Below are 24,626 nucleotides of genomic sequence, written 5' to 3' on the forward strand. Positions count from 1 at the left end.
AGGGTTACACTAACATTAGTGGAACAGTGAAAGACAGTCCGACTCTGGAGAGGTTAGCAACACCACTATGCTCAGGGTATTTCCAATGCAAAAGTTATACGTCACACTATATGCTGCGCTGCATCAACACCCCTTCCGGAATGCAGGTCTGCTGTGTAAAAGTCCAGCCTGTCTTCATCTCTGTTACTCCTTTGGCGTGGCAGTGGAAATCAGTCAATGGTGGAAAAAAGGTGGGATCACCACCTCACCTTTACTCCGGGATCTCTGTGTAAAAGTGGCTATTGAGGCTGTTTACACTTTAATTTCACTTTAATTTTCCACTGCTCTGATAAGAACACTGCACTGTTTAACAGCATTAAAAAAACAATAGTATATTTGTAAAAACATGTAATACTGATCTAAATGTGAAGCTCTAGATTGAACCACTCTGCTTTCAACACCTCTTACCTTATGGTGGATGGTAAAATCTCTAGTCAGAGTCAGTGTTTGTTTTAACCCAGAATGAACCAACTAAACACCAGCTTTAATGAGGGCCTTTCATTTTTCATGTGTTTGTGTTTTTAGCCACCATTAAAAACTCTTTTGAAGGGAGGATGAAAGCCATTCATTTGGTTACAATCTTCAACCTCATCATCTGATGCCACTAAATCTAAAAAAAAAAAAAAAAAAATATATATATATATATATATAAAACAAAGAATTAAAATAACACCCAAAAATAATTATCACAGTGGCTGGTGTCACTTTATTATGGTCTCATACAAAGAACACCTCTGTCCTTCTTTACTGTCATACAATAACAAGTGAAAGGACACACACAGGTAGAAGTGTGTCTCTGTACATCACACTTTCTGTTTTTCACACATCAGTATATAGTCTATGAAACTTCTTGTGCTCTTTTATGCTTAGTGCTGGCTGCCTTCCCTCAGGCATATTCTTTAACTGTCTTTTTACCCCCCCTTTTTTTCCCCACTTCTCTTACATTCTGAAGTCTTTTATTGAAACATAAGGCTTGACGTGGGGAAGCTTTACTAGAGGTTTGCAGAGGTCAAATCCTGCCTCATATGCATATATACTATCACAGTGTACGTCCTCGTGCCCTGAGGCAATGCAGGATATTGGGTGTATGGGAGCTGTAACCCATGGATGGTATTCTCAGAAAAACTCAGCTGGAAAGATTTTTTACAAACACACAACAGTGGTAATGGACTCAGAGAGGAGAAGAGAAAGAGTGAAATGATTTGTGCTGGTACATTCTCATACTACAGGGGTTGGACAAAATAATGGAAACACCTTCACCTCAAGATGATAATGCCCCAATCCATACAGCTAGAATTGTTAAAGAATGGCATGAGGAACATTCTAATGAAGTTGAGCATCTCGTATGGCCGGCACAGTCCCCAGACCTCAACATTATTGAGCATTTATGGTCAGTTTTAGAGATTCAAGTAAGACGTCGATTTCCACCGCCATCGTCTCTAAAAGAGTTGGAGGGTATTCTAACTGAAGAATGGCTTAAAATTCCTTTGGAAACAATTCACAAGTTGTATGAATCAATACCTCGGAGAATTGAGGCTGTAATTGCCGCAAAAGGCGGACCTACACTATATTAAATTATATTTTGTTGATGTTTTAAGGTGTTTCCATTATTTTGTCCAACCCCTGTATCTTTCATGTTAAAATCAAACCTCAACAGATCAACATGTCTATTTGGCAATTTCCTAAAATGCATTTAGCTACTTTCCTAGCTGTCTCATACCTCAATTTAATGTGTCAAATGTATCTATTTGGAATTTTACTGTGAAAGTGCACCATTGTGTAGTGAAGTGCTTTCTTAAAAGGAGCTTAAAAAGGTAGAAAGGAGACACAGCCTGAGCATCAACAGCAATCATATAGGGAAAAAAGAGCAAAATAGTAAAAGCACAAAGCATATAAAAACATATCGGAGATGGTGAAGAGCCAATTAATGTTCTGAATATGTGGATGAGAGGTTGAAAGATATTTGTAAAGCTTGATATAAAGAACAGGAGCAGAGAAAAGCTACTAGCTAATTAATTGTGCAATAACATAGATATATTTCTGTATAGCAGGAGTTGTTGCATAAACAATACAATGCTATAACCATTAAACTTATTGAATTCATAATGTAAATATTTCTTACACAAGCTGATTTCCATATTTATACATTTTCTGAAGTATATTACCTTGACTTTGCTGCAAAGCAAATGTTGTACTTACTGACTGTAATTCCAATTCTATCCCACTGATGGAGGTTGTACAAACATCAGCCACTATGGGAGCCTAAAATGAAGCTTAAAATACCCCAGTGGTGCTGATTAATCATTTTTCCTCTAATTTCAATGTAACAAGGAGACATTTACAGTGTGCTACAGTATTGTATAGTGTCAGGGCAGCCACTACAGACTACTGTAAACTAAAGCACACATTATGCAGTTAACCAATATTAACCCTTTCATGTATTAATTATGTGAACCTTCATCAAGATTTTTTTCCTAAGTGTCTTTATCCCTCTTTAGGCATGAAAAAAAAAAAAAAAAAAAAAAAAAAAAAAACAATGTGATGGAAAAAATTTTAATGAACCTGTTTTTCACGGAGTTACAAAAATGTCCACTCAGCTGGACACCATGTGTTTAATTTTTTGAAGCAAAGAAACATGTATTTAAAACGCAATATCAGAAAGTGATAAACTGTGAGAAAACTATGGAATAAGAACATTTTTAATGCAGCTAATCTGATGTTTTCTCACATATTAACGTATTCTAATACTAGTTATTACTCACTTCATGGAGATAGTATGCAAAAAAAAAAAAAAAGCATTTAGTGTAAAAAAAAAATATATATATATATATATATATATATATATATATATATATATATATATATATATATATATTAATTACAGTCTAATAACAATTAGCAATTGATTTACACTCTAACGTGTTACTGCAGGCAGATCAGGTTTATTCAGAACAGGAAAGTTACAGTAATGGTATGAATGTCAGTTTAATGGATGGTGCATTAGTGTCCACTGTGTTGGCTGATATGGAACTAAAACAACAAAACCCATGAATATACAAGGCATTTAAAAAACAAAGAGATGATTTTTTTTTTTTTTTTTAATGAAGCTATTTTTTATGGAGTTGCAAAAATGTGCATTTAATTTTTAAAGCAATGAAACGTATATTTACTGATATACTGTGTGAAGCTTATGAAATAAAAACATTAAATGCTGCTAATTTGATGTTTTCTCACATTTTAACATACACTACAAACAAAAAGTTATGGATATTTAAAATTTTTGGAGATATTTTTTTTTTCAGTTGGGATTTTTGCACAATGCATTTTACTTTTTTTGTGTGTGTGAATTGAAACACATTTTTTTAATGACCAGACATAGCTTTATTTACAAATGGCAAAAATGACCAAAAAAAAAAAGACAAAAAACAAAAAGAAATATCCTTAACTTTTTGTTTGTAGTGAACTCCAACTGCAGTCTAATAACGATAACAAGGAATTGATTTACACTCAAACATGTTAGATTTGGTTTATCAAGAACAGCCAAGTTACAGTAATGTTATCAGTTGCAGTGTTTTGTGTATTGTGTTGGCTGATATGAAACTAAAATAACAAAATCCATGAATATACAAGAGAACAGCTGGAGAATAACTGTCCACTGGAGTGACCACTGTGCATGAAAGGGTTAAAAGGAGACTTGAGACTTAAAAAAATCAAAAAATTATACAATAATTATAATAATAACATTTAATTATTATCAACATACAGTATATATTTCCACTTTATATATTACCTTAAGATCAATGTTGTTAGCGTTTTTTTTTTTGTTATTAGTTATGTTAACCCTTTCATGCACAGTGGTCACTACAGTGGACAGTTATTCTCCAGCTGTTCTCTTGTATATTCATGGATTTTGTTATTTTAGTTTCATATCAGCCAACACAATACACAAAACACTGCAACTGATAACATTACTGTAACTTGGCTGTTCTTGATAAACCAAATCTAACATGTTTGAGTGTAAATCAATTCCTTGTTATCGTTATTAGACTGCAGTTGGAGTTCACTACAAACAAAAAGTTAAGGATATTTCTTTTTGTTTTTTGTCTTTTTTTTTTTGGTCATTTTTGCCATTTGTAAATAAAACTATGTCTGGTCATTAAAAAAATGTGTTTCAATTCACACACACAAAAAAAGTAAAATGCATTGTGCAAAAATCCCAACTGAAAAAAAAAATCTCCAAAAATTTTAAATATCCATAACTTTTTGTTTGTAGTGTATGTTAAAATGTGAGAAAACATCAAATTAGCAGCATTTAATGTTTTTATTTCATAAGCTTCACACAGTATATCAGTAAATATACGTTTCATTGCTTTAAAAATTAAATGCACATTTTTGCAACTCCATAAAAAATAGCTTCATAAAAAAACAAAAAAAAAAATCATCTCTTTGTTTTTTAAATGCCTAAAGAGGAATAAAGAAAAAAATCTTGATTAACATTCTCATAATTCGTGCATGAAAGGGTAAATGAAATGCAATGAAAACATCATTTAAAGAAGTGATTTTTTTTTTTTTTTTAATGGAATTATGCATTTTAAAACATTTCCCTGTGGTCTACATAAACTGTAAATGCTCTGCTTGGGTCTGAATTCTTCATTAATTCAACTCCCCTATTTCTGAGTAATGACACCAGAAAGGTCATTTGGAGCTCTGGCCCTTTAAATGCAAATGAACCACTTCATGCCCCACCCCCTCTAGGTTGTTGGCTGTGCTGCTTTGTCCCGTTCAACCAACAACTGAACATTTTAGGTAATTGACTCAAAGTTTGGACATATTTTCAGTATGGACTACAACCGCTGCTGCTGACAAACAATTATGTCGTACTCTGAGAAATGTTCGTCAGAAGTCTTGACCTTATATGTGCAAATGTTGTGGCGTAACTACTTATAGATGTAAAAAAAAATTAAGCAGGAATTAAAACAGGTTGTAGAAATCCACTTGATTTTTGCCAAAATGAATATAAAGATAGTTTTGCAGCACCTGGAGGGTTCAAATTCAAACTTTATGAACTATTAGAGTCCAAATACACAAATAAATGTGTCAAAGACTAATGAATGTGGGTTTAGCAAGATAAGACCCCTTTACTAGAACTCCATGGATAACACACGTATACTCATGGTGCATTTGTAATACTGAATGGTTGCATAAATTAATCTTATTCCGCACCAAGGTTATAATAGTTTTGGATTTTTAATTATAGTTTAGTTTTAATTAGTTTTGACTTTTTTTTCCTCGTACTCAGTTAGTTTTAATTAGTTTTTAGAGTATGTTTGTTAGTTTTTATTAGTTATCGTTTTTTTCTGAATGCTTAATTTTAGTTTAGTATTAGTTTTAGTCATTTCATACATTTTATCTTCCTCATCATCCTATTCAAAGAAATTAGTGAGGCGCGGATATGGGTTACCCTGAACACTTTATTTGGGGGTCGGGTTAGGGCAGCTCATGGACTGAGCAGAGACACAATGTACCGTACAATGTCTAAATTCCCTATAGCAGGTTGAGGGGGGGTGCAATCCATACACAACGTCACTTACGTGAAACAATGCGAAGATGTGCAAAGCATGAGAGGAGATGCACAAAGCAGCCAGCAGTTAAACCAGATAGAAACATATATAAACCAGCTAACCAGCAGTTAAAGCAGATAGAAACATATATAACCAGCTAACCAGCAGTTAAAGCAGATAGAAACATACATAAACCAGCTAACCAGCAGTTAAAGCAGATAGAAACATATATAAACCAGCTAACCAGCAGTTAAAGCAGATAGAAACATACATAAACCAGCTAACCAGCAGTTAAAGCAGATAGAAACATATATAAACCAGCTAACCAGCAGTTAAAGCAGATAGAAACATACATAAACCAGCTAACCAGCAGTTAAAGCAGATAGAAACATACATAAACCAGCTAACCAGCAGTTAAAGCAGATAGAAACATACATAAACCAGCTAACCAGCAGTTAAAGCAGATAGAAACATATATAAACCAGCTAACCAGCAGTTAAAGCAGATAGAAACATACATAAACCAGCTAACCAGCAGTTAAAGCAGATAGAAACATATATAAACCAGCTAACCAGCAGTTAAAGCAGATAGAAACATACATAAACCAGCTAACCAGCAGTTAAAGCAGATAGAAACATATATAAACCAGCTAACCAGCAGTTAAAGCAGATAGAAACATATATAAACCAGCAGTTAAAGCAGATAGAAACACATATAAACCAGCTAACCAGCAGTTAAAGCAGACAGAAATATATATAAACCAGCTAACCAGCAGTTAAAGCAGATAGAAACATATATAAACCACTTATAAACATATATAACCCAGTTCATCAGCAGTAAACCACACCTTAGCAGATATGTCATCTCTTAATCATCTCCAGTTCCATTATTAGCTAACTTTGCTTCAGTTCAGTTCAGCTAGCTGTAGCTAGTAACATCAAACGTTTTTTAACATTCTAACAGGTTCCATACCTCTGTAATTGGATTAGTTTTCATCCTCCTCTTTTCTCCTCTTCTAAACTGTGCAGTTCAGGGCTTGGAAGGCCTTTTCATGGTGATAAACTCTCCAGTTTTAACCTGGATGCTAGTTCAACACTGACTGTCCTTTAGCTCAGCTCTGTCTCTGTCACTCACGCGCACACACACGGTACGCCAAAAAAAAAAAAAAAAAAAAAACCTGACCCATGTATCACTAAAGTAAACCCCAGACAGGACGGTGCTGCTTTGTCCCAGCTTTAGTCTGTATGTTCCAGGTAGAGTGGGGACCAGAAGACGACTGGAAACCACCAGTGACCAGACATGACAGACTGAAGTGTCGTATGGTGTCACCAGCAAAAACTGCTGGAGCGAAATAAATTAATTTCATATCAATCTGACATTGACAAAGACGAAAACGAAGGGAATTGTATCCATAATTTTTATACGTTTTAGTTAGTTTTGTAAGCTCACGATACAGTTTCAGTTAGTTATCGTTTTTTTCTTTTAATTAGAGTTTTTATTTATTTCAGTTAACGAAAATGTTGTTTCAATTTTAGTTTTCGTCATTTCGTTCGTTTTCGTTAACGATAATAACCTTGTTCCGCACTCTCTAAGAAACTGCTGCCAGTGCTACGGTGGCGGTTTCAGTGGGATAGAAAACTGAAACTATTGTGAAAGAGACAAATCATTTTTCTTTTCCTCTAAATCCAAAATAATATATATTTTTGATAAATCATCTCGGACTTGGGTGTTCACATAAATGCATCCCATCCAGTGTGATTTGCGGTGACCAGCTAACGTTACCTATCATACTCAAAAGCTCAGTGAGGTCGTTGGTAGCCACCGGAACAGTATTACAGTCATTCTAAGATTTAGCAGCTTTCTTTTGGGATTGTTGCAGCTTTCGTAAAAACATGCAATGCTTGTTTTTCACGTTTTTGGAGTTTACTCTTTGCAGCCAAATCGGAAGCAAATCTGCAGAAAGGTGAGAGGATAAAATGGGAAGGTCATGTAAATTGCCTTGTATTTTGTATTTATTTTATACATGTTAATATGTATTTATTACTCATTACTTATTTTCTAAGTATTTATTTATTACAGACTATTTATTGTTGATTGCTAGTTGTTTTAGGGTCAGTTTAAGATATATTTCTGGAGGTGCTATGCTGTTTTGTTCTTGAATGACATTGTAAAAGTAATTTGACTTCACTTTGATTAAATAACAATAGAGTTGGGTACTTGGATTTCATCTGGGGAAAAAAATTGAAAAAAAAAAAAAAGAACTTTCTTGACATTTTCCAGTGGTTTGAAGTGGTTTATCCATTTAAACCCTATTCTCCTACTTAACAGCAAGCAAATCTTTTCACACCTCCATATTGTGCTATTTTCATTAAATAACCTCCACTTCATCCAAATTTCTAATTAAATGCCACCCACATTTTCATTTTCACTTTGAAATACCTTTGACATAAAATCACTGAAAATAAAGACGCTAAACTTTCCTTTTTACTGTGAGTTTAGTACAGACTATTGAAAATTATAAAGGTAGGAGGAAAGAGGCGTGTGACTAAAAGAAGAAGAATTCTGGGAAAGTCCTCACACCCCTCACATACTGAAAACTCATTTAAATTCTGCACATGTCTATGTTTCTGTTCAACTACTGTATATTTAATCATCACTCTCATGTTTCATTTTATTACAGTCAGTGTTTCACACCACCTCTTACTGGTTTCTCACATAAACTCCCATATAAACACATGACCATATAACATCCTGGCATTTTAATGACATGTCCACAGACACACACGTCTCTTACCGGAGTGAAGTTCATGACTTTGAGGATCCAGATGGTCAGCGCCAAGTTGACAATCATGGTGACAAGGAGGAGGAGGATGAAGAAGTATAAGCATCTCTTCCTCCAGCCATAGATTCCCACTGCTGGATAAACCTGGGCACCACATACCGATGCTCCCCGCTGGTGGAGTGGATTAGGCTGTGCCGCAAGGATGTACTGCTCCTGGGTCATCTGCAAAAGAACAAAAATATAGAAACTATTAAACATTTCATTTTATTAAATCAAATTTAAGGAAATACATTCCCTTCCTCCACTCATTTCTTTTAAATATTTCTCATCGTGTTGCAAAAATCGTCAGAGATGCACAGATGTTAGATCAGTGGTTTCCAACCTTTTTTGGTCCGTGACCCCATTTTAACATCACAGACATTCAAAACTGAGACTTTTTTTTTCTAAAATGAATTTGTTTTTGATCATGTAATAGTTTCCAATACTATGTTGCAAATAAATGTTAATTTTAGAAGACATTTAGTCTATATAAACGTATATTATTATGGACGGAGGCAAAAAAGCCAGGTGTACAGGGTGGGGAAGCAAAATTTACAATATTTTGAGGCAGGGATTGAAAGACAGTGTATGACTAATTAGTTTATTGAAAGTCATGAGAATTTATTTGCCACAAGAAAATGTACATAATAGAAAATGTTTTTATTCTATGTGTCCTCCTTCTTTCTCAATAACTGCCTTCACACACTTCCTGAAACTTGCACAAGTGTTCCTCAAATATTCGGGTGACAACTTCTCCCGTTCTTCTTTAATAGTATCTTCCAGACTTTCTCCTAATAGTTTTGCTCATAGTCATTCTCTTCTTTACATTATAAACAGTCTTTATGGACACTCCAACTAGTTTTGAAATCTCCTTTGGTGTGACGAGTGCATTCAGAAAATCACACACTCTTTGACGTTTGCTTTCCTGATTACTCATATGGGCAAAAGTTTCTGAAAAGGTATGGATAATAGTGTTAGATATGATTATGACATCAATATATGTTTGGTTTCAAAACAATTGACGTAGTGCCTGCTGAGAAAAAACAACTAAATGTTCATTGTAAATTTTGCTTCCCCACCCTGTAGATTACTGCACAAAGTGAGAATTTTATTTTCCTTGCTCAGGATATGTACAGTCAGTCCAGCTTGGATTTACAAGGCTGACAATTAATACTGAACTAACAATAACTCAAACTATGAATTATGAAAGAGCTGCAGCATCTGAAACTGACCACAATGAACATTTGAAAGATAAACAGTACCACAGTGCTTCAGTTTCAGCTTCACAGTTTGTCATGTCTGTTATGGATTGGGATTGTCTGTATCAACTCATAATATACAGGGTGTATAAAAAAAAAAAAAAAAAAAAAAAAACTATACATTTTGAAAAATTACCCCCAGTTCCGCATTTGATCATTTTTGGAATTTTCTTTTATGGATGTCAGTAGGTAGGGGATTGGTGGATATTTGTCCAGATTTACAGACCCAGGTTTTCATGCATGAGTGAGCAGGGGAAAATTGCGCAATCCAAGTTAAAACTGGTTTGCGCAAAGTAGCGGTGGGATTTAAATCCAATCAAAGGTCATGGGAGGGGCCAATGGGCATCCATCTTGTTGTCCACAAAACTGCCAGGTTACAGCGTTAACACTTTTGCCACCATGTCAATTTTATTGCTTTACCCATGGCAGCTGTTCCTGCCTTTCAATGTTAATTCAACTTGTTTAGGCCTGAAAATGTCACTGAGGACAGGCCAGGTTAGGGTTAGGGTTAGGGGTAAATGGGTCTGTAAATTTGGACAAATATCCACCAATCCCCTACCTACCGATGTCCATAAAAGAAAATTCCAAAAATGATCAAATGCGGAACTGGGGGTAATTTTTCAAAATGTATATATTTTTTTTGATACACCCTGTATTTTTTATGAGTAAGATTTAATTTTTTTATTTATTTTTTTAATCAATTACAATAAATTTCAGGTGACCCCATTTGAATTCCAGGTGACCCCACATTGGGTCCTGAACCCAAAGTTGAAAAACACTGCTTTAGATGAATGGTGAAAGCGACAGTTTGTAGAGTAAATTAAAGAAAGAAAAGTGAAGTCCATTTTTATTACTCGCCTCTTCCATTCATTCAGTGCACACCGAGATAAGACAGAGAGGAAAGGATGAACTTTTGGGGATTTGGTCATGGTGGAAAATAGTGGAAAGTAAAGCATGGAAACAGTATTAACAGGTGAAGATAACGCAGAACGCAGAATGGGATAGAAACGGAGGGAGAGAGAGACAGAGAGATGAAGAAGAGATAGGGTTTGAGAGAGAAGGGCTGAGCGAGGACGGGAATGACCAAAGCGTGATAAAAATTAGATAGAAGTGGAGGAGTGAAATAGAGATAATGTTGTTGTGTATTGACAGATAGAGGGAGTGGATGGAGGAAGTGAATGTGAAACAGAAAAGGAGAGCAGATAAGATGGCAAAGGAGTACAGAGTCCAGTAGTTGTTGTGCAGCAGGAGGAGTCATTCAGTGCCACAGATATGGACACTAGCTGCAAGGCACCGCTATCTGTGTCCATCACCGCTGACTGTCATCGCACATCGTTCTGGCTTTCTCACTCTCTTTACCTTCGTCTCTCTACCTGAAAGTCTTTCTCTCCCTCTCCTCCTAAACTCCCTAATTCACTTCCTATCTCACTTCTGCACCTCATTCTCTCTTTATCAGTCTCCCTCTCACATACACATTATGTCTTTATTTGCTGAGGCTGCATGACCTTAACACTTCACTGATTGTTGAGTTTCCCTCCTGCAATGCTTTTTCACGATATAGTCTCACATGATGATACCAACAAGCCTTGATGCGAAACAAAAATGCTGACTCTTGCCTTGTCTGCAGGAAAAAAAAAAAAAAAGCAAATGCAGACTTGGCCTGTTAAAGTTTTATTGGGTTTTCAGTGGAAGAGCCTCAAAACCAAATATCAACCTATGATCTGTGTCTCCACAGGGGTCCTCTTACTCATGCACAGAAAAGTAAGCCCAAGGTCTTATCGAACTATTGATGTTGAGACAATACATAAAACCCTGAAGTGTGCAAAATGTAACTTTTGTTAGGCTACAGTTTTCACACGCTGTAGCCAAATTTAATCTGCACAAAGATAGTGTTTCCCCAGAAGGTTATTCATCCTATGGAGCACAGAAAACTACCAAAAGTAAACCCTTTAAAAGAAGTGTTTGTATCTTAAATGGTACAGTATTTGGCACTATCACACAATAAGCAAACAGAAGCATATTGTGTAAAATCCCACGAATGATAAATTCCATCTATCAATACTTCATCGATCAACAACTTTGGGATCTATTTTCCAACTATATTAACCCATAAAGACCCAGTGTGACTTTTGTGTTACCTCCCAAATAAATTTTTCTCTTTTTTTTTTTTTAACCTTTCTCAAGTGATATTTCACCATTTATTGTAATATTATCCTCTGTATTTTGCATTTTTTCAGTGAAAATCAGGTATTTTCCTACATGTGATTCACTGATCATGTAGATGTTCATTGAAGCTCAGATTAAAGTTGAGGGTTATTATATCAGAAACAGAGAAAACTGAAGAAGATGTGACTTTTTCAATAAAATATATCATTAACTCAGTGTAAAAACAAATGCTTCCATCCACTATCAGTTATCAAACAAGTGGGTTTTACTGGTGAGTCAATGTTGTAGAAGATGACAGTGTTTCCATGGTAACGTCCAAATGGTTCATATCTGATGACCATGAAAAGATGACAAACTGTATTTTACGTCAGTTATTTAAATGCTAGGATTAGTGGATCAACAGGTATTAAACAGTTTACATCAGTCGTTGGAGGTTGTTTGGGTCTTTACAGGTTAATATTATATAGAGACAGTAGCTGATTTAAGTTGAGTGAAATAGAGAAAGACCCAAAGAAAAAAAGAAAGAAAGAAAGAACAACCATGAAAAGACATAACATCTAATATCAGAAGTGATGAAATTGCTCATGTACATTTTAATAAAGATGCTTCTGTGTTGAAAATATGTGGTTTATACCTAATATAAATATGACAGCAAAAAATTATATTTCGTCTCACTCTACAGTATATATGAGAAGCATATTAACCCTTTCATGCACAAATTATGAGAACCTTAATCAAAATTTTTTTACTGAGTGTTTTTATTCCTCTTTAGGCATGAAAAAAACAATGTGATTGAAAATTTTCTTATGAAAAAATAAATAAATAAAATAAAAATAATTTTAAAATTTAAAAAATACATTAAAAACATAATAATGAAAAAAAAAAAAAAAAAATCTTATGAACCTATTTTTCATGAAGTTGCAAAAATGTCCACTCAGCTGGATACCACATGTTTAATTTTTGACACAGAAACATGTATTTACTGATAAACTGTGTGAAAAGTATGGGGAGGGCTTGTGATTCTGGGGGTTTATGCTCAGGAGAGATCTATATAATGTTACCAATTCATGTCAGAAAAGATATGTAGTGTCTTAAAACTTTAATAAAGATATGTGTAAAAAAAAAAATAACAAAAAAAAACAAAAAGCACAACAAAACCAATGAATATACAAGAGAACAGCTCTAGAATAGCTGTCCACTGTAGTGAACAGTATGCATGAAAGGGTTAATACTAAGTGCAAAAAATGGTTCAGTGTTTGTCAAGTGGGCTAATAGATTAACGACACTTTGCCTTTTACCACAGACGAAATCTTCTGCAATGTTTCCAGTGCATCTGTTACTGCATCTGTTCAGCCTGTGCAAATAAAATGAATGAATAATGAATAGAAAGGCATTGGAAATCATGTCCTCCCTGCATTCAGTGTCCACAATGAATCAATGACAGAGGACAGAGGACATACCTGTGTGCTGGTATGTGTGTGTGTGTGTGTGTGTGTGTGTGTGTGTGTGTGTGTGTGTGTGTGTGTGTGTGTGTGTGTGTGTGTATATGTGTGTACACTGGCTGGGTGGTTGTACAATGACATTCTAGGGTTGTGCTCACCTACATAGAATCAGCAGGTGCAACCACATGCTGTATATATGTGTGTGGGCATGTAATGTGTACACGGGGGTTTTAAAGGGTACTGGAATGTCAAAGCATTATGCTTTTTTCCCTCTCCCACTGATTTGGTTGCTAATTATTCCCACATTTTATACTTTTTGCCCCTTTCCTTGTCTTTTCTCTTAACTATTTACTTTATTTTTCCTCTCTTTACAAACTCATCGGTCATTTTCTTTTTCCTCTAACCAACATCTAATGCATCTTTACATCACCCACCTGCTTTCCTGACTCACCTTTTTCCTTTCACCCCATTTCTCCCTCTGCTCTACACCAGTGCCTTGACTTCACCTCCTCCTTTTGCTCCTTGATCCGTTCCCTCCCTCTCTCCCTCTCCCCAATACATTTCTTAGAAAGAAATGACAACAGAGTCATCAATCAATCCCATGGTGCACCACAGCCTGGAGGCCCTGCACGGCATGACCTAACTTTATTAACATCATAATGTCTTGACAGCCATAAAAATGACAGCTACTAGAGTTACATCACCATGGCTACCATTTAAGCATCCTATCATCTGTGAAACAATGAACTCAATGGCACTAATAGTCTTATATTCAAGAAGGCTGTTTAAATTAAGAATCATGTACGGGATATTTCTTAGATGCCTTCGTGATTTATGGTCACATTAATATGATGCATTTGATGGTTAAGAAGTAATGGATAAACATGTACATGACAAACCTCCTGTAACACAAACATATTACCCCTACTTGAAGTTTAGTCTGGGATCAGATGTTCAGAAGATGCAGAGACAATAAGCATCAGCCATACATACAGTACTATGAAAGGATTCTACCTGCACAACCAACCAAAACACTAAGTGACTAAAACCGAGGGGTTATATGCATTTTAAAACATTTCTCTGTGGTCTACATAAATATAGATGCAATGCTTGGCTCTGAATTCTTCATTAATTCCACTCCACAGGTCCATCTTCAACCCTATTTTTGAGTATTGACAGGTTGTTGCAAGCGAATCTTCATTTTCTGTGTTTTTCTTCCAGCTGTGGTTGAGTTAATTTGCTTTACCTGACATCATATCTCAACAGGCTGAGGCTATTGTGCATACATAACACTGGGTTACAAAAAAATGTTTTTTGCAAGTTGTCTAGTTTTTTTCAATTGAATTAGGACCGTTTTGCACCGCTAAATCCAAAAATGACATCTGTTTTTCTCAATCAGCTCAGGTTTTTTTGCTAATTTGATTTAGGAAAATCTGATCTTCTCACAAAATATAATAATTAATACCAAAATAAGATTGGTAAGCACACTTTATGAAACTTGTGACTTGATTCCTGTTAGATACAATGGTGTATTCACCGCAGATGTAGCAGAATACATCAGGCTTATTTTTGCAAGATCTTCTAGTCGAAGCCATTTCATTCACCTGTAATATTGAAAAAAACATTAAGCATAAATTGGCAAAAGTAAAATCTTCAGAACTCGTTTATTGCAAGAAATATGAAAGAATTTTGTATCAAATGATGTGAAAATGCCCATAAATGTAAGCAAAAATGTTAAAAAGCCAATATGTTGCATAGTTCAGAAAGTTGACCTGATGGAGCAAAATTAATGTGATTTTTGGATTCAGCACACCAAAATTATCCTAAATCAGCTCAAAAAACTTAAACAATAAATTTGTTGTTGACCAATGTAATCTGTGTAGACAAAAACATTTAACTATGACATCACACCAATGACATGTAGGACTTTTCATTCAGCCAATAAGTGGGTGATTGAGTCATGTGTGTGCAGTCTCACTTGAGGTATCTAGCTCTGCTTCGTGGATAGTGACATTAAGTTAATTGGCTGGGGTTGGTGGTGTGAAGAGCTGTCTGCATCATATGAAGCTGTATTTGATTTTAAAGGTTCCCATTGTTCTGATACAGTTGACTTTTGTGGTCAGAATCAATGAACAGCATTTCAAGTACGTGTTTTCATCAACATCGGTCTTTCTTTGTGCAAGCGAATCTTCATTTTCTATGTTTTCCTTCTTTTTTAGATATTTTTCCAGCTGTGGTTGAGTTATTTTGCTTTACCTGACATCGTATCCCAACAGGCTGAGGCTATTGTGCATATATACTCTGTGTAGACAAAAAAATTTAATGATGACTCACACCGATGGCATGTAGGACTTTGCATTATCAAAAATATTATCATGTTAAAGTTTTTTTCTTGGTAATTCTTCTCGGTTCAACTGGACTGGTTTAGCTCCTTTGAAAACATTTTGTCTCTCATCAAAGACTCTTCTTCAATTCGAACTGGAGAAGACTCTTGGATAAGACGAAACGTTTTCAACCGAGAAGAACGATGACGTACGCAGAATCCACATAGATATGATAAAGATGTTTATGTCAATTTTTGTCAATAATTATCATCATAAATGTGAAATCAATACTCAAATGAGTGATATTTTGCTTTTTTAAATGGAATTATGCATTTTAAAACATTTCCCTGTGGTCTACATAAACTGTAAATGCTATACTTGGGTCTGAATTTTTCATTAATTAAACTCCACAGGTCCATCTTCAAACCTATTTCTGAGTAGTCAAAAAAAAAAAAAAAAAAAAAAAAAAGTTTTTTTATATAGCACTTTACAACAACATAAAGAAGCCCTAAGTGCTTTACATCTAAAAGCATGATAAAATTATAAGACAGAAACAGGTTAAACAAGTACCATAAATATGCATAAAGCAATAGGACACAACACACAGTGATAAAAAAGAGACCACAGATTAAAACCCAACAGTGTCTCAGCGCTAAGGGTTAAAACTAAACTAAACAGCTGAGTAATGACACCAGAAAGGTGGTTTTGAGCACTGCCCCTTTAAATGCACATGAGCCACTTCACGCCCCACCCCCTCCAGGTTGTTGGCTGTGCTGCTCTGTCCTGTTCAGCCAGCAACTGAACATTTTAGGTAATCGGCTCAAAGTATGGATGTATTTTCAGTATGGACTACAACCGCTGCTGCTGACAAACAATTATAGCGTACTTGAAGAAATGTTCGTTGGAAGTGTTGACCTTATATGTGCAAATGTCGTGATGTAACTAAGACAAGACAAGACAAGACAAGATAAGATAAGATAAGATAAGATAAGGTAAGGTAAGGTAAGATAAGATAAGCCTTTATTCATCCCACAAGGTGAAATTCCAGGTTTACAGCAGCAGAGTACAAAAGCACACAAGAGCAAGTGCAAGATCAAGATAAACAAAAAGATAAACACAAGTCAAGAAAGCAACTAGTTATAAAACATAACAAATTAAGCAGGAATTAAAACGGGTTGTAGAAATCCAAATTCAAACTTCTGGAACTATTAGGGTCCCCAAATACACAAATAAATGTACCAAAGACTAATAAAAGGCAGTTTAGTAAAAAACATGACCCCTTTAAAAAATAAAATCCATTCGGACAAACAAGCACAAATTGACGTTTCTTTTCAAAAGTCACAAAGTTTTTCCTGCTGTTAGTAGCAGATCACATTTGGTCAGAGCTCTGAGGAGACTGACCTTGAATATCAAGATACCATTCAGATGAACTGACACAAAGTCTTCCTCTCTCAGTTAATTTCAGTGAATGTGGGATGTGAAATACTGAAAGTGTCAAGTCAAATCCAGCCCAGTAGACATTGCAATTAAGGCACAGAGTGGGAACAGATGTATGTGTGTTGCCTGATAATGTATGTGAAAGCTGAATCTACAGACGGGTGGATAGAACCGCTTCTGACATGGATGCATGGGCGGGTGATGGATGGATATAGACAGAAAAGACAGACAGCGCAAGATTTTCTTTCACGTTTGAGATTCCCATAAAAACTTTAATTAGTATGCAGGTCGGCAATTGGTGCTGCTGCTATATGAGGACTGCTGTGGGCCAATGTATCTGTCAGCCAGCATCACACGGCTCGGCTCTACTCTCATCTGCTTATACTCAATCAATACTTCTGCTTCGGTATCGCTCTGCTTCAGGTGGCCTTGACATTCTCTCTTTCTCTCCCTCTTGTTCTGTCTATCAGCCTTTTTACTGCACGTTCATAAGGAAAGCATTTGCCATAGGTGAATGGTAAAAATCAACCACTGTAGGTTTGTTTTCAAGGGCAAACTTTGTCAAAAATGACACAAGTTTTGTAGATTTAAGATGGAGACGTCATAAATATTTAACACATTATCTAAAGCAGGGGTGTCAAACTGATTTTAGTTCAGGGGCCACATTCAGCTAAATTTGATCTGAAGTGGACCGAACCAGTAAAATAATTACATAATAATACATAAATAATATCAACTCCAAACTTTTCTCTGTGTTTTAGAGCGAAAAAAATAAATTTACATTATGAAAAATGTTTTATGAAATTAACAGAGGATAAAGCGGGTTCAGAAAATGAATGAATGAATGAATGAATGAAATTAACAGAAACTCTCAAAGTCAGACTGAGGTGAGTGAGCTGGCAGACCTGGCAATTAAAGCTGATGTCAAATGATGTCTCAAATCTGATTCAAGGGATAACTTTTTTTTTTTTTTTTTAAATGGAGAAGATCATTTATTAGAGGGTCCACATAAAACATACGAGACCAGAATGAGTTTAGTAAAAAAAAAAAAAAAAAAAAAGACTGTCAGTGGTATCACAACTTTTACACTGTAAGCCCGGATAAGTAGAGTTTACTCAAAAAATTTGAGGCAAGTGATTGCACTTAAATGATTTGAGTAATGATCGACTAATCAATTGGTTTAAGTAGTTCAACTTTAATGCTAAAAGTATTGAACTTAAACTATTAAGTAGAAAACACTAAAAGACAAGTTATTTGTACTTTAAATCTGTTGTAAAATCAACCCCACTATCCAACCATTCAACTCAGCATTTTAGGTTACACTGACTAATTTTCTCAATTGCAGCTAGATTAATTTATCATTGATTAAACAACTTTTTTTTAAGGTAATCAAACTCAAAATCCTATTTCTGACCAAAATAATTATGAAATTATTCTACTTAATGCATGAATGGATGTTAGCTCAATGGCATTTGTCAGTACAGGAAGTGCTTTTGTTTTGACAGGATATTAAGATTTCCATCATACAATAACAATTACAGATGAACAGGAAAGCCATAGTTCTTCCTATGGCTCTGACTCAGGGTGCAGCTCTACAAAAATACAAAAACAAACACAAAAAGGCCAATAAACACTGCCATACACACATTAAATCCAAATTAACACTAACACCACAACCCCGCTGAACCCCTGCACAGAAAAATAACACATTTTCAACAACATGCCCAATACCCATAATGCAATGTGAAGATAAAAAGGTGCAGTCATGACTAAAACTTAGTGATTTAATTCCATTCAACTTAAACTTTTTCATGCTTTCAACTATGTCTACAAATTAGTAGAATATACTGAACATTTTATTGTAACATCATAAAACTTAAATCATTTAAGTGCATTGTAATTAAAGCATTTTAGTAAATACAAATTCCGGGCTTTTGCATTTGTTTCATTTTGGAACCAAGGTCCTTGTTTAGCTGATTTTTGTTTTATTACATTACTATATCGTAAGTAAGGTACAAATAAAACAAACCTCTTAATTCTTGTTATTCCTACCGTATTCATTCATTCATTCATTTGCTGTGTTCATGACTTATCTCAACTTCACTTAGTAACTCTCTCTTTTTTTTTCTTCCCTCCATGTATTTCCATCCCTGTTGCTAAGCACTCCTGGCTGTGGTGTTTCAGCATAGCACTTTTCCCAGCTCACCTGTCAGTCAGTGAGTGAAACAGCACTGTGAATGTCACAGCTGGAGTACCTCATCAAAAAAAAGACAGGGTTTAATGAGTCTACATTCACTTTTTTTTTTTCTTTCTTTTCTTTGAACTTTTTTTTTTTTTTTTAATTCATCTCTGCCTGCTTTTTTCACTTGCTGGAATTCTACTCTACTAACTTTACAAAAACACAAAATCAATTTTAATACTTTCAATTATATTTTAGGATGATCACTGTTTTGACCAACACAGTGGATTTCATGTTGAGTATTTACACATGCAACAAACAGTTAGTGTTGATTGTACATTTGTACTGTGTGTGACTACAATAAAACATTAAGCCAACAGAATTGGGAGCATTGTGTGTTGGCTGTAGGTTGTTGGTTTGGACAGGCTGCCATCCCTCTCTGTCACTGTGAGCACTCAGGTGTTCAGCCAGTGGATAGATCTCACACACACACACACACATTCACACACACAATGGCCACACATACATACCCATGTGACCACACACATGCACACAAAACAAAACAACAGAAATTTACACAAACAAGTACGCACACATATGGCCAGAAAATCACAAAATCGTGCAACGGCTACACGCACCAGCAAACACACAGGAACATTGGCAAACTTAAACAATGCGTACACACATGAACACACACAAAAACAAGGCTCCTGTGCAGTGAGCCATTCACTATTCGAGCAGATTTATGAGGTTCTGCCGCAGGCCTAAAAGTAAAGAGAGAAGACTTAAAAAGACAACTCTTGGGCCTATAGTCACTACATACATATAATGTAAAACTAAGCTGAAAGCACAACTGGTGTGAACAACTTTGTAACAGACTTAAGAGGGGAAAAAAAGGGGAAAAAAAAAAAGAAAAGAAAGGAGGGTATGGGTGAAGAGGCCTTTGAGTGTCATTTAATATTTGTGAGTCTTTACTAAACACTGCAGCATTACTTAAAGGTGGGGTGCGAGATGTTTTCCTGGAGCATTTTTAACTATATTACTTAAAATCCCCTTCACACCCTGATTACAACCAATTAATTAAATGCTCTAACATGAAAATTAAAAAAAAAAATGGAGTCACCTGTGGAACGGATAGGACTGAAAAAACACCATTCAATCATTCTGAGCGCCCAGTCGAAATGATTGAACAATGAAATGTCTATCAAACTCAACTGCTGTTTGTCCCTCCCCCCTCCCACTTCTGCGCGTTCCCCTCTTCGTGCATGAATCGAACGTTCTCACAGGCTTGAAGCACTTGTTCAGGAAAGTTCACCGGCAAACTGTTTTGTCACTAACATAAATCACTAGGAAATGTAACGTTAGTCAGACAGGTATGAACTGGGGCTGTTCTGCAAGAGCGGGGGTGTTGGAGGAGACTGAATGAGGTATGCATGGATCGGGGCTGGAGTTGAGGCCGCTGGGGCCGCCATAGCGGGTGAATTGTTGCTGTGCAGCGCTCATGAACCCTCCAGACCAAGCATTGCACATGGAGGCGTAGCTTTGGGGGGACGTCTGAAGAAAGGGGTTTGGACTTTTGAATAGTGTATTTTCAAAATGGAGCTGCTCAAACCATTTTTCTAAGATCTCCTACCCCACCTTTAAGGTAAAAGAAAAACTACTGGACATGCTATCAAAATAAATGTACTGAATATTGAATTAAATCTGAACTAAAACTATTTTGAAGCTGAACTAAAATCAGGTGACATATAGATATTGGAATACAGACTGTGTTTCCCTATCATCCCTAAACTGTATAAACTCTGTGCTTTGAAATGCACATTCTTCTATCTCCTAAACAAAGGCAAACATCTATTGTCCACGTTAATAAATACACCAACCCATGAGAGCTGACTTTGTATGCTGATCCATCTTGACTGCACCCCCCCTTTTTGCCTTGAAGCTTTGGCACTAAATTGCTTATGGACTGTTTTAAGCAGTTTGAAAAAACAAGCTTTGCAGTGGTTTTTTTTTTTTTTTTTTCTGGCGAGTGCAACTTCCTTCATCTGTGTGTTTTCCTGTTCATCTGATGTTGGTGTTTTTTGAAACCTGCTTTGGTGCCAAAGGGGCTGCTTTCTACTACCATCTCTATTTATAGAGGCTCCAGAGTGAAAAGTTGTTCTCATTTGTCTCTGTCTAGATTTATCTTCGTCCAATGATGTCTTTTGTTGTTTTTTTTTTTCTTTTTTTTTCTGCACCCACGAGACTAATTAGTCAATGATGGAAATGGAGGGGGGTAAAGAAGGAAGCCAGACAAGAGAGAGGTACAGTATAATGAGAGAAAAACAAGCAGGTAAAGGGAAAATAGATGCCTTGATGCTGTGTTTGATTGGCATGCTTAGTGTCCTAAATGGTCCCAAACCTGGGTGGTTAGAAAATAGCCCACAGTGAACTTGGATTAGTAATCACATGCTTCTACAAGGGATAATTTGCTTTTATAGTTAACTGGAAGACAAACTGATATTGTCTGGGTGCTCAGTGATGGTTGTTCCCTCGAATCTTTCCCAGAAGATCTGAGTTCATCTTGCCAGTACATGACTGTGCTTACACCCACAAAAACTTTAGTATCTGCCAACAGGCTAAGAATGCACTTTTTAGGTCTTAGTTTAGCTTTTTTGAATTATAAAGACAAAATAAGCAGGAAACATCAAACCTCACTTCTCAGTTCACTTAAGTGATCAATATTTCAAAAGAAAGAAAGTGCTTTCTGTATCCCTGGCTGTCAAAATACAGTTGTCACTACAGCTACAACTTCACAATTTCACATTCAAGCGATCTTTTATGTAGTGATGTATCTGTCAATTGTGGTACATTTGTAGGGGTTCCTGGTGGGTGTAAATTGTTGCTAACACTTTCAAACCATCTATTTTCTAAACTTTTCTATTCCTTGTTGGGGTTGCAGGGGTTAGCCTATCCTGGCTAACTATACAGAAGGTGGAGTACACCCTGGATGTTCATCACAAAGTTGACATATACAGACAAATCTGGAATTTACCCTTGTGGGACTAATAAAGGCTTATCTTATCTTATATCTTTTCCTCTCACATTCACACCGGTGATTTATATTGAACAATTCACCTATTAAAGTGCATGGCTTTGGACTGTGGGAGGAAGTCCATGCAGACATGAGAGAATATGAACACTCCACACAGAAACACCCATGCTAGAATTGAACCCAGGAACTGGTGCTAAACACTGCACACCACTACCCTTTCAAACCTGTTTGTTAACCCTGTATAGGGCACTCATAGAAATACTGTGAAATTTAAAAAATTCAGCATAGTGTGTTATTGGAGGACATAACAACACTTTATTACTTTTGTGAAATTAAAAAAAAAAAAAAAAAAAAATATATATATATATATATATATATATATATATATATATATATATATATATATATATATATATATATATATATATATAGTTATGTAGAAAATCAAAGTCAATGAAGTTACCATATTTGGTTCCTTACCTATAAGAGGCAAAAAATAATAATAATCCAAGAAGTACATAGCTATAAAAAAAAAAGTTAAAATAACACATGTAAGGTGAAATGAACATCACTTTTAGAACATTACAACAACATAAGTGCTAATACAGACACCTATCCACATCCACATTATCCCTTTGAACATCATTCCTTACATTAGTACCATTACTTTATGGTACCTAACAAAGCAGGTACACTCACTGTTCATGCAGACGTGGCCCTTACAGACCTTGTAGACCTGAGATTGTTTCTTCATTGTCCTCACTTTACCTGATGCTGTTGGTGTCACTATCTTGTAATGTATGTGGAAATGACCAAAAATAGCCACTTCCCTGATAAAGGGTTAAAGTAAGTAGGTAATACTGTGTGTTGAATGGGCATGGGTAGCATAGACCATGGGATTAAAAAAAACATTGCTTATATTTACTTTTTTATATGTTGTTGATTTTCCTGCAGTACTTGTAAAAAGCTCAGGTAAGTTGTGTGTATCACATTCCTTGAGTCACAGCGGTATTTCAGCACCATGGACAGCACCATGCTGTATCACACAACAAGTAGCTCTCCATGGTGCTGTAAGAGTTTTTGCAGTTCACAATCTGTAGAATTTACCAAACTGTAGAGTTGAATGAAAGATAAAACCCCAAATCCTTAAAAATACAACCAGTTAATCACATTTCTAATGACTTCAAATGTTCCATTAAATTTAACAGAGCTGCAGAAGTCTTGTAAATGGGATTAGTACAGATTAGTACTACAGCACAGAAGAAGCAGAGGTGAACAAATACCCTCTGACATGTGTTTTGGAGTTAGAGAACAAAATTGCATTGGTATTTATGGGAAATTTTTATTTCACTTATGAATTTGCCCTCTCTCTTTTTGTCACATTATACCATTTTATGGAATTGTGTGTGTTATATGTGGTTTTTTAGGTGGTGATTTTGGTGTACATGTTCACAGAATAGCAAACATACAGTATGACATCTGTGGATTTGATCTTAGTTTGCTACTACTGTAATATAATTCTAGTAAAAACCACTCACAGTCATGTACTATAACAATCATAGTCTTAGTGTCTGTCTGTGTGGGTCCTTGAAAACATCTGCAAAGTCTTCCATGTTTCTGAGGTTATAGTTTTCTTTTCTTTCTTTCTTTCTTTGCCTGCATTCCTCATGTATAATTATTTTTCACTTTAGTGCTTGTTCTTCCAATACTGTTGATTTGTTTTAGCATCTCTCTCTGCCTTTGTCTGTCTCATGGCATCGGGGCTCCTGCTGAGTCAGTATCTGTCAGTCAAAAGCTGTTACTGTTAAGTACTGCCAACAACAACAGGCTTAAACTCAAGATTTTCTCCCTGATAGATGGAGAGCACTGTGGAAAGAGTGTTTGCTGGTGATGCAGTCTGCTTGTAAAGCTCTTTGAACTTAAGTGAAAAAAAGCTGATGAGAGACCATTGTTTTTACTGGTATGTTTGCTGCTTTTAATCACAACATAGAGGTGAACATAGGTGAACATATCTAAAACAAAAGATATGATTATTGATTTTAGGAAAAAACAGGACAGGCATGGAGTCACTTTAATTAGAGGTCAGACTATAGAGCAAGTGCAATCATACAAATACCTTGGGACGATAATTGATGAAAAACTGAGTTTTAATGAAAACTGTAGATCTGTGTGTAAAAAGGGCCATCAACGCCTCCACTGCCTTAGGAAACTGGCACACTTCCACATTGACCGAACCATTTTAACTTTGTTTTATCGTTCCTTTATTGAGTCTGTTTTATCTTTTTGTCTGGTGGCGTGGTTCGGTCAGACCTCAGTTGCAGAGAGAAACTCACTAAATCAAATTGTGAGATGGTCCAGTCACCT

The 24,626-nt window shown here is 35.6% G+C and overlaps 1 protein-coding gene across 1 annotated transcript in view; it reads right to left on the minus strand.

Moving 5' to 3' along the window:
• The window catches only part of LOC115427402 (zeta-sarcoglycan), a 737,662-nt gene that overhangs the window by 337,336 nt on the left and 375,700 nt on the right, over positions 1–24,626 (minus strand). Inside the window, exon 2 of the mRNA XM_030145943.1 lies at positions 8,395–8,604. Within this exon, the coding sequence (XP_030001803.1) occupies positions 8,395–8,604 (210 nt within the window). The remainder of the gene's footprint in view (positions 1–8,394; positions 8,605–24,626) is intronic.

The sequence above is a fragment of the Sphaeramia orbicularis genome, chromosome 1, assembly GCF_902148855.1.
Source record: "Sphaeramia orbicularis chromosome 1, fSphaOr1.1, whole genome shotgun sequence".
NCBI lineage: Eukaryota > Metazoa > Chordata > Actinopteri > Kurtiformes > Apogonidae > Sphaeramia > Sphaeramia orbicularis.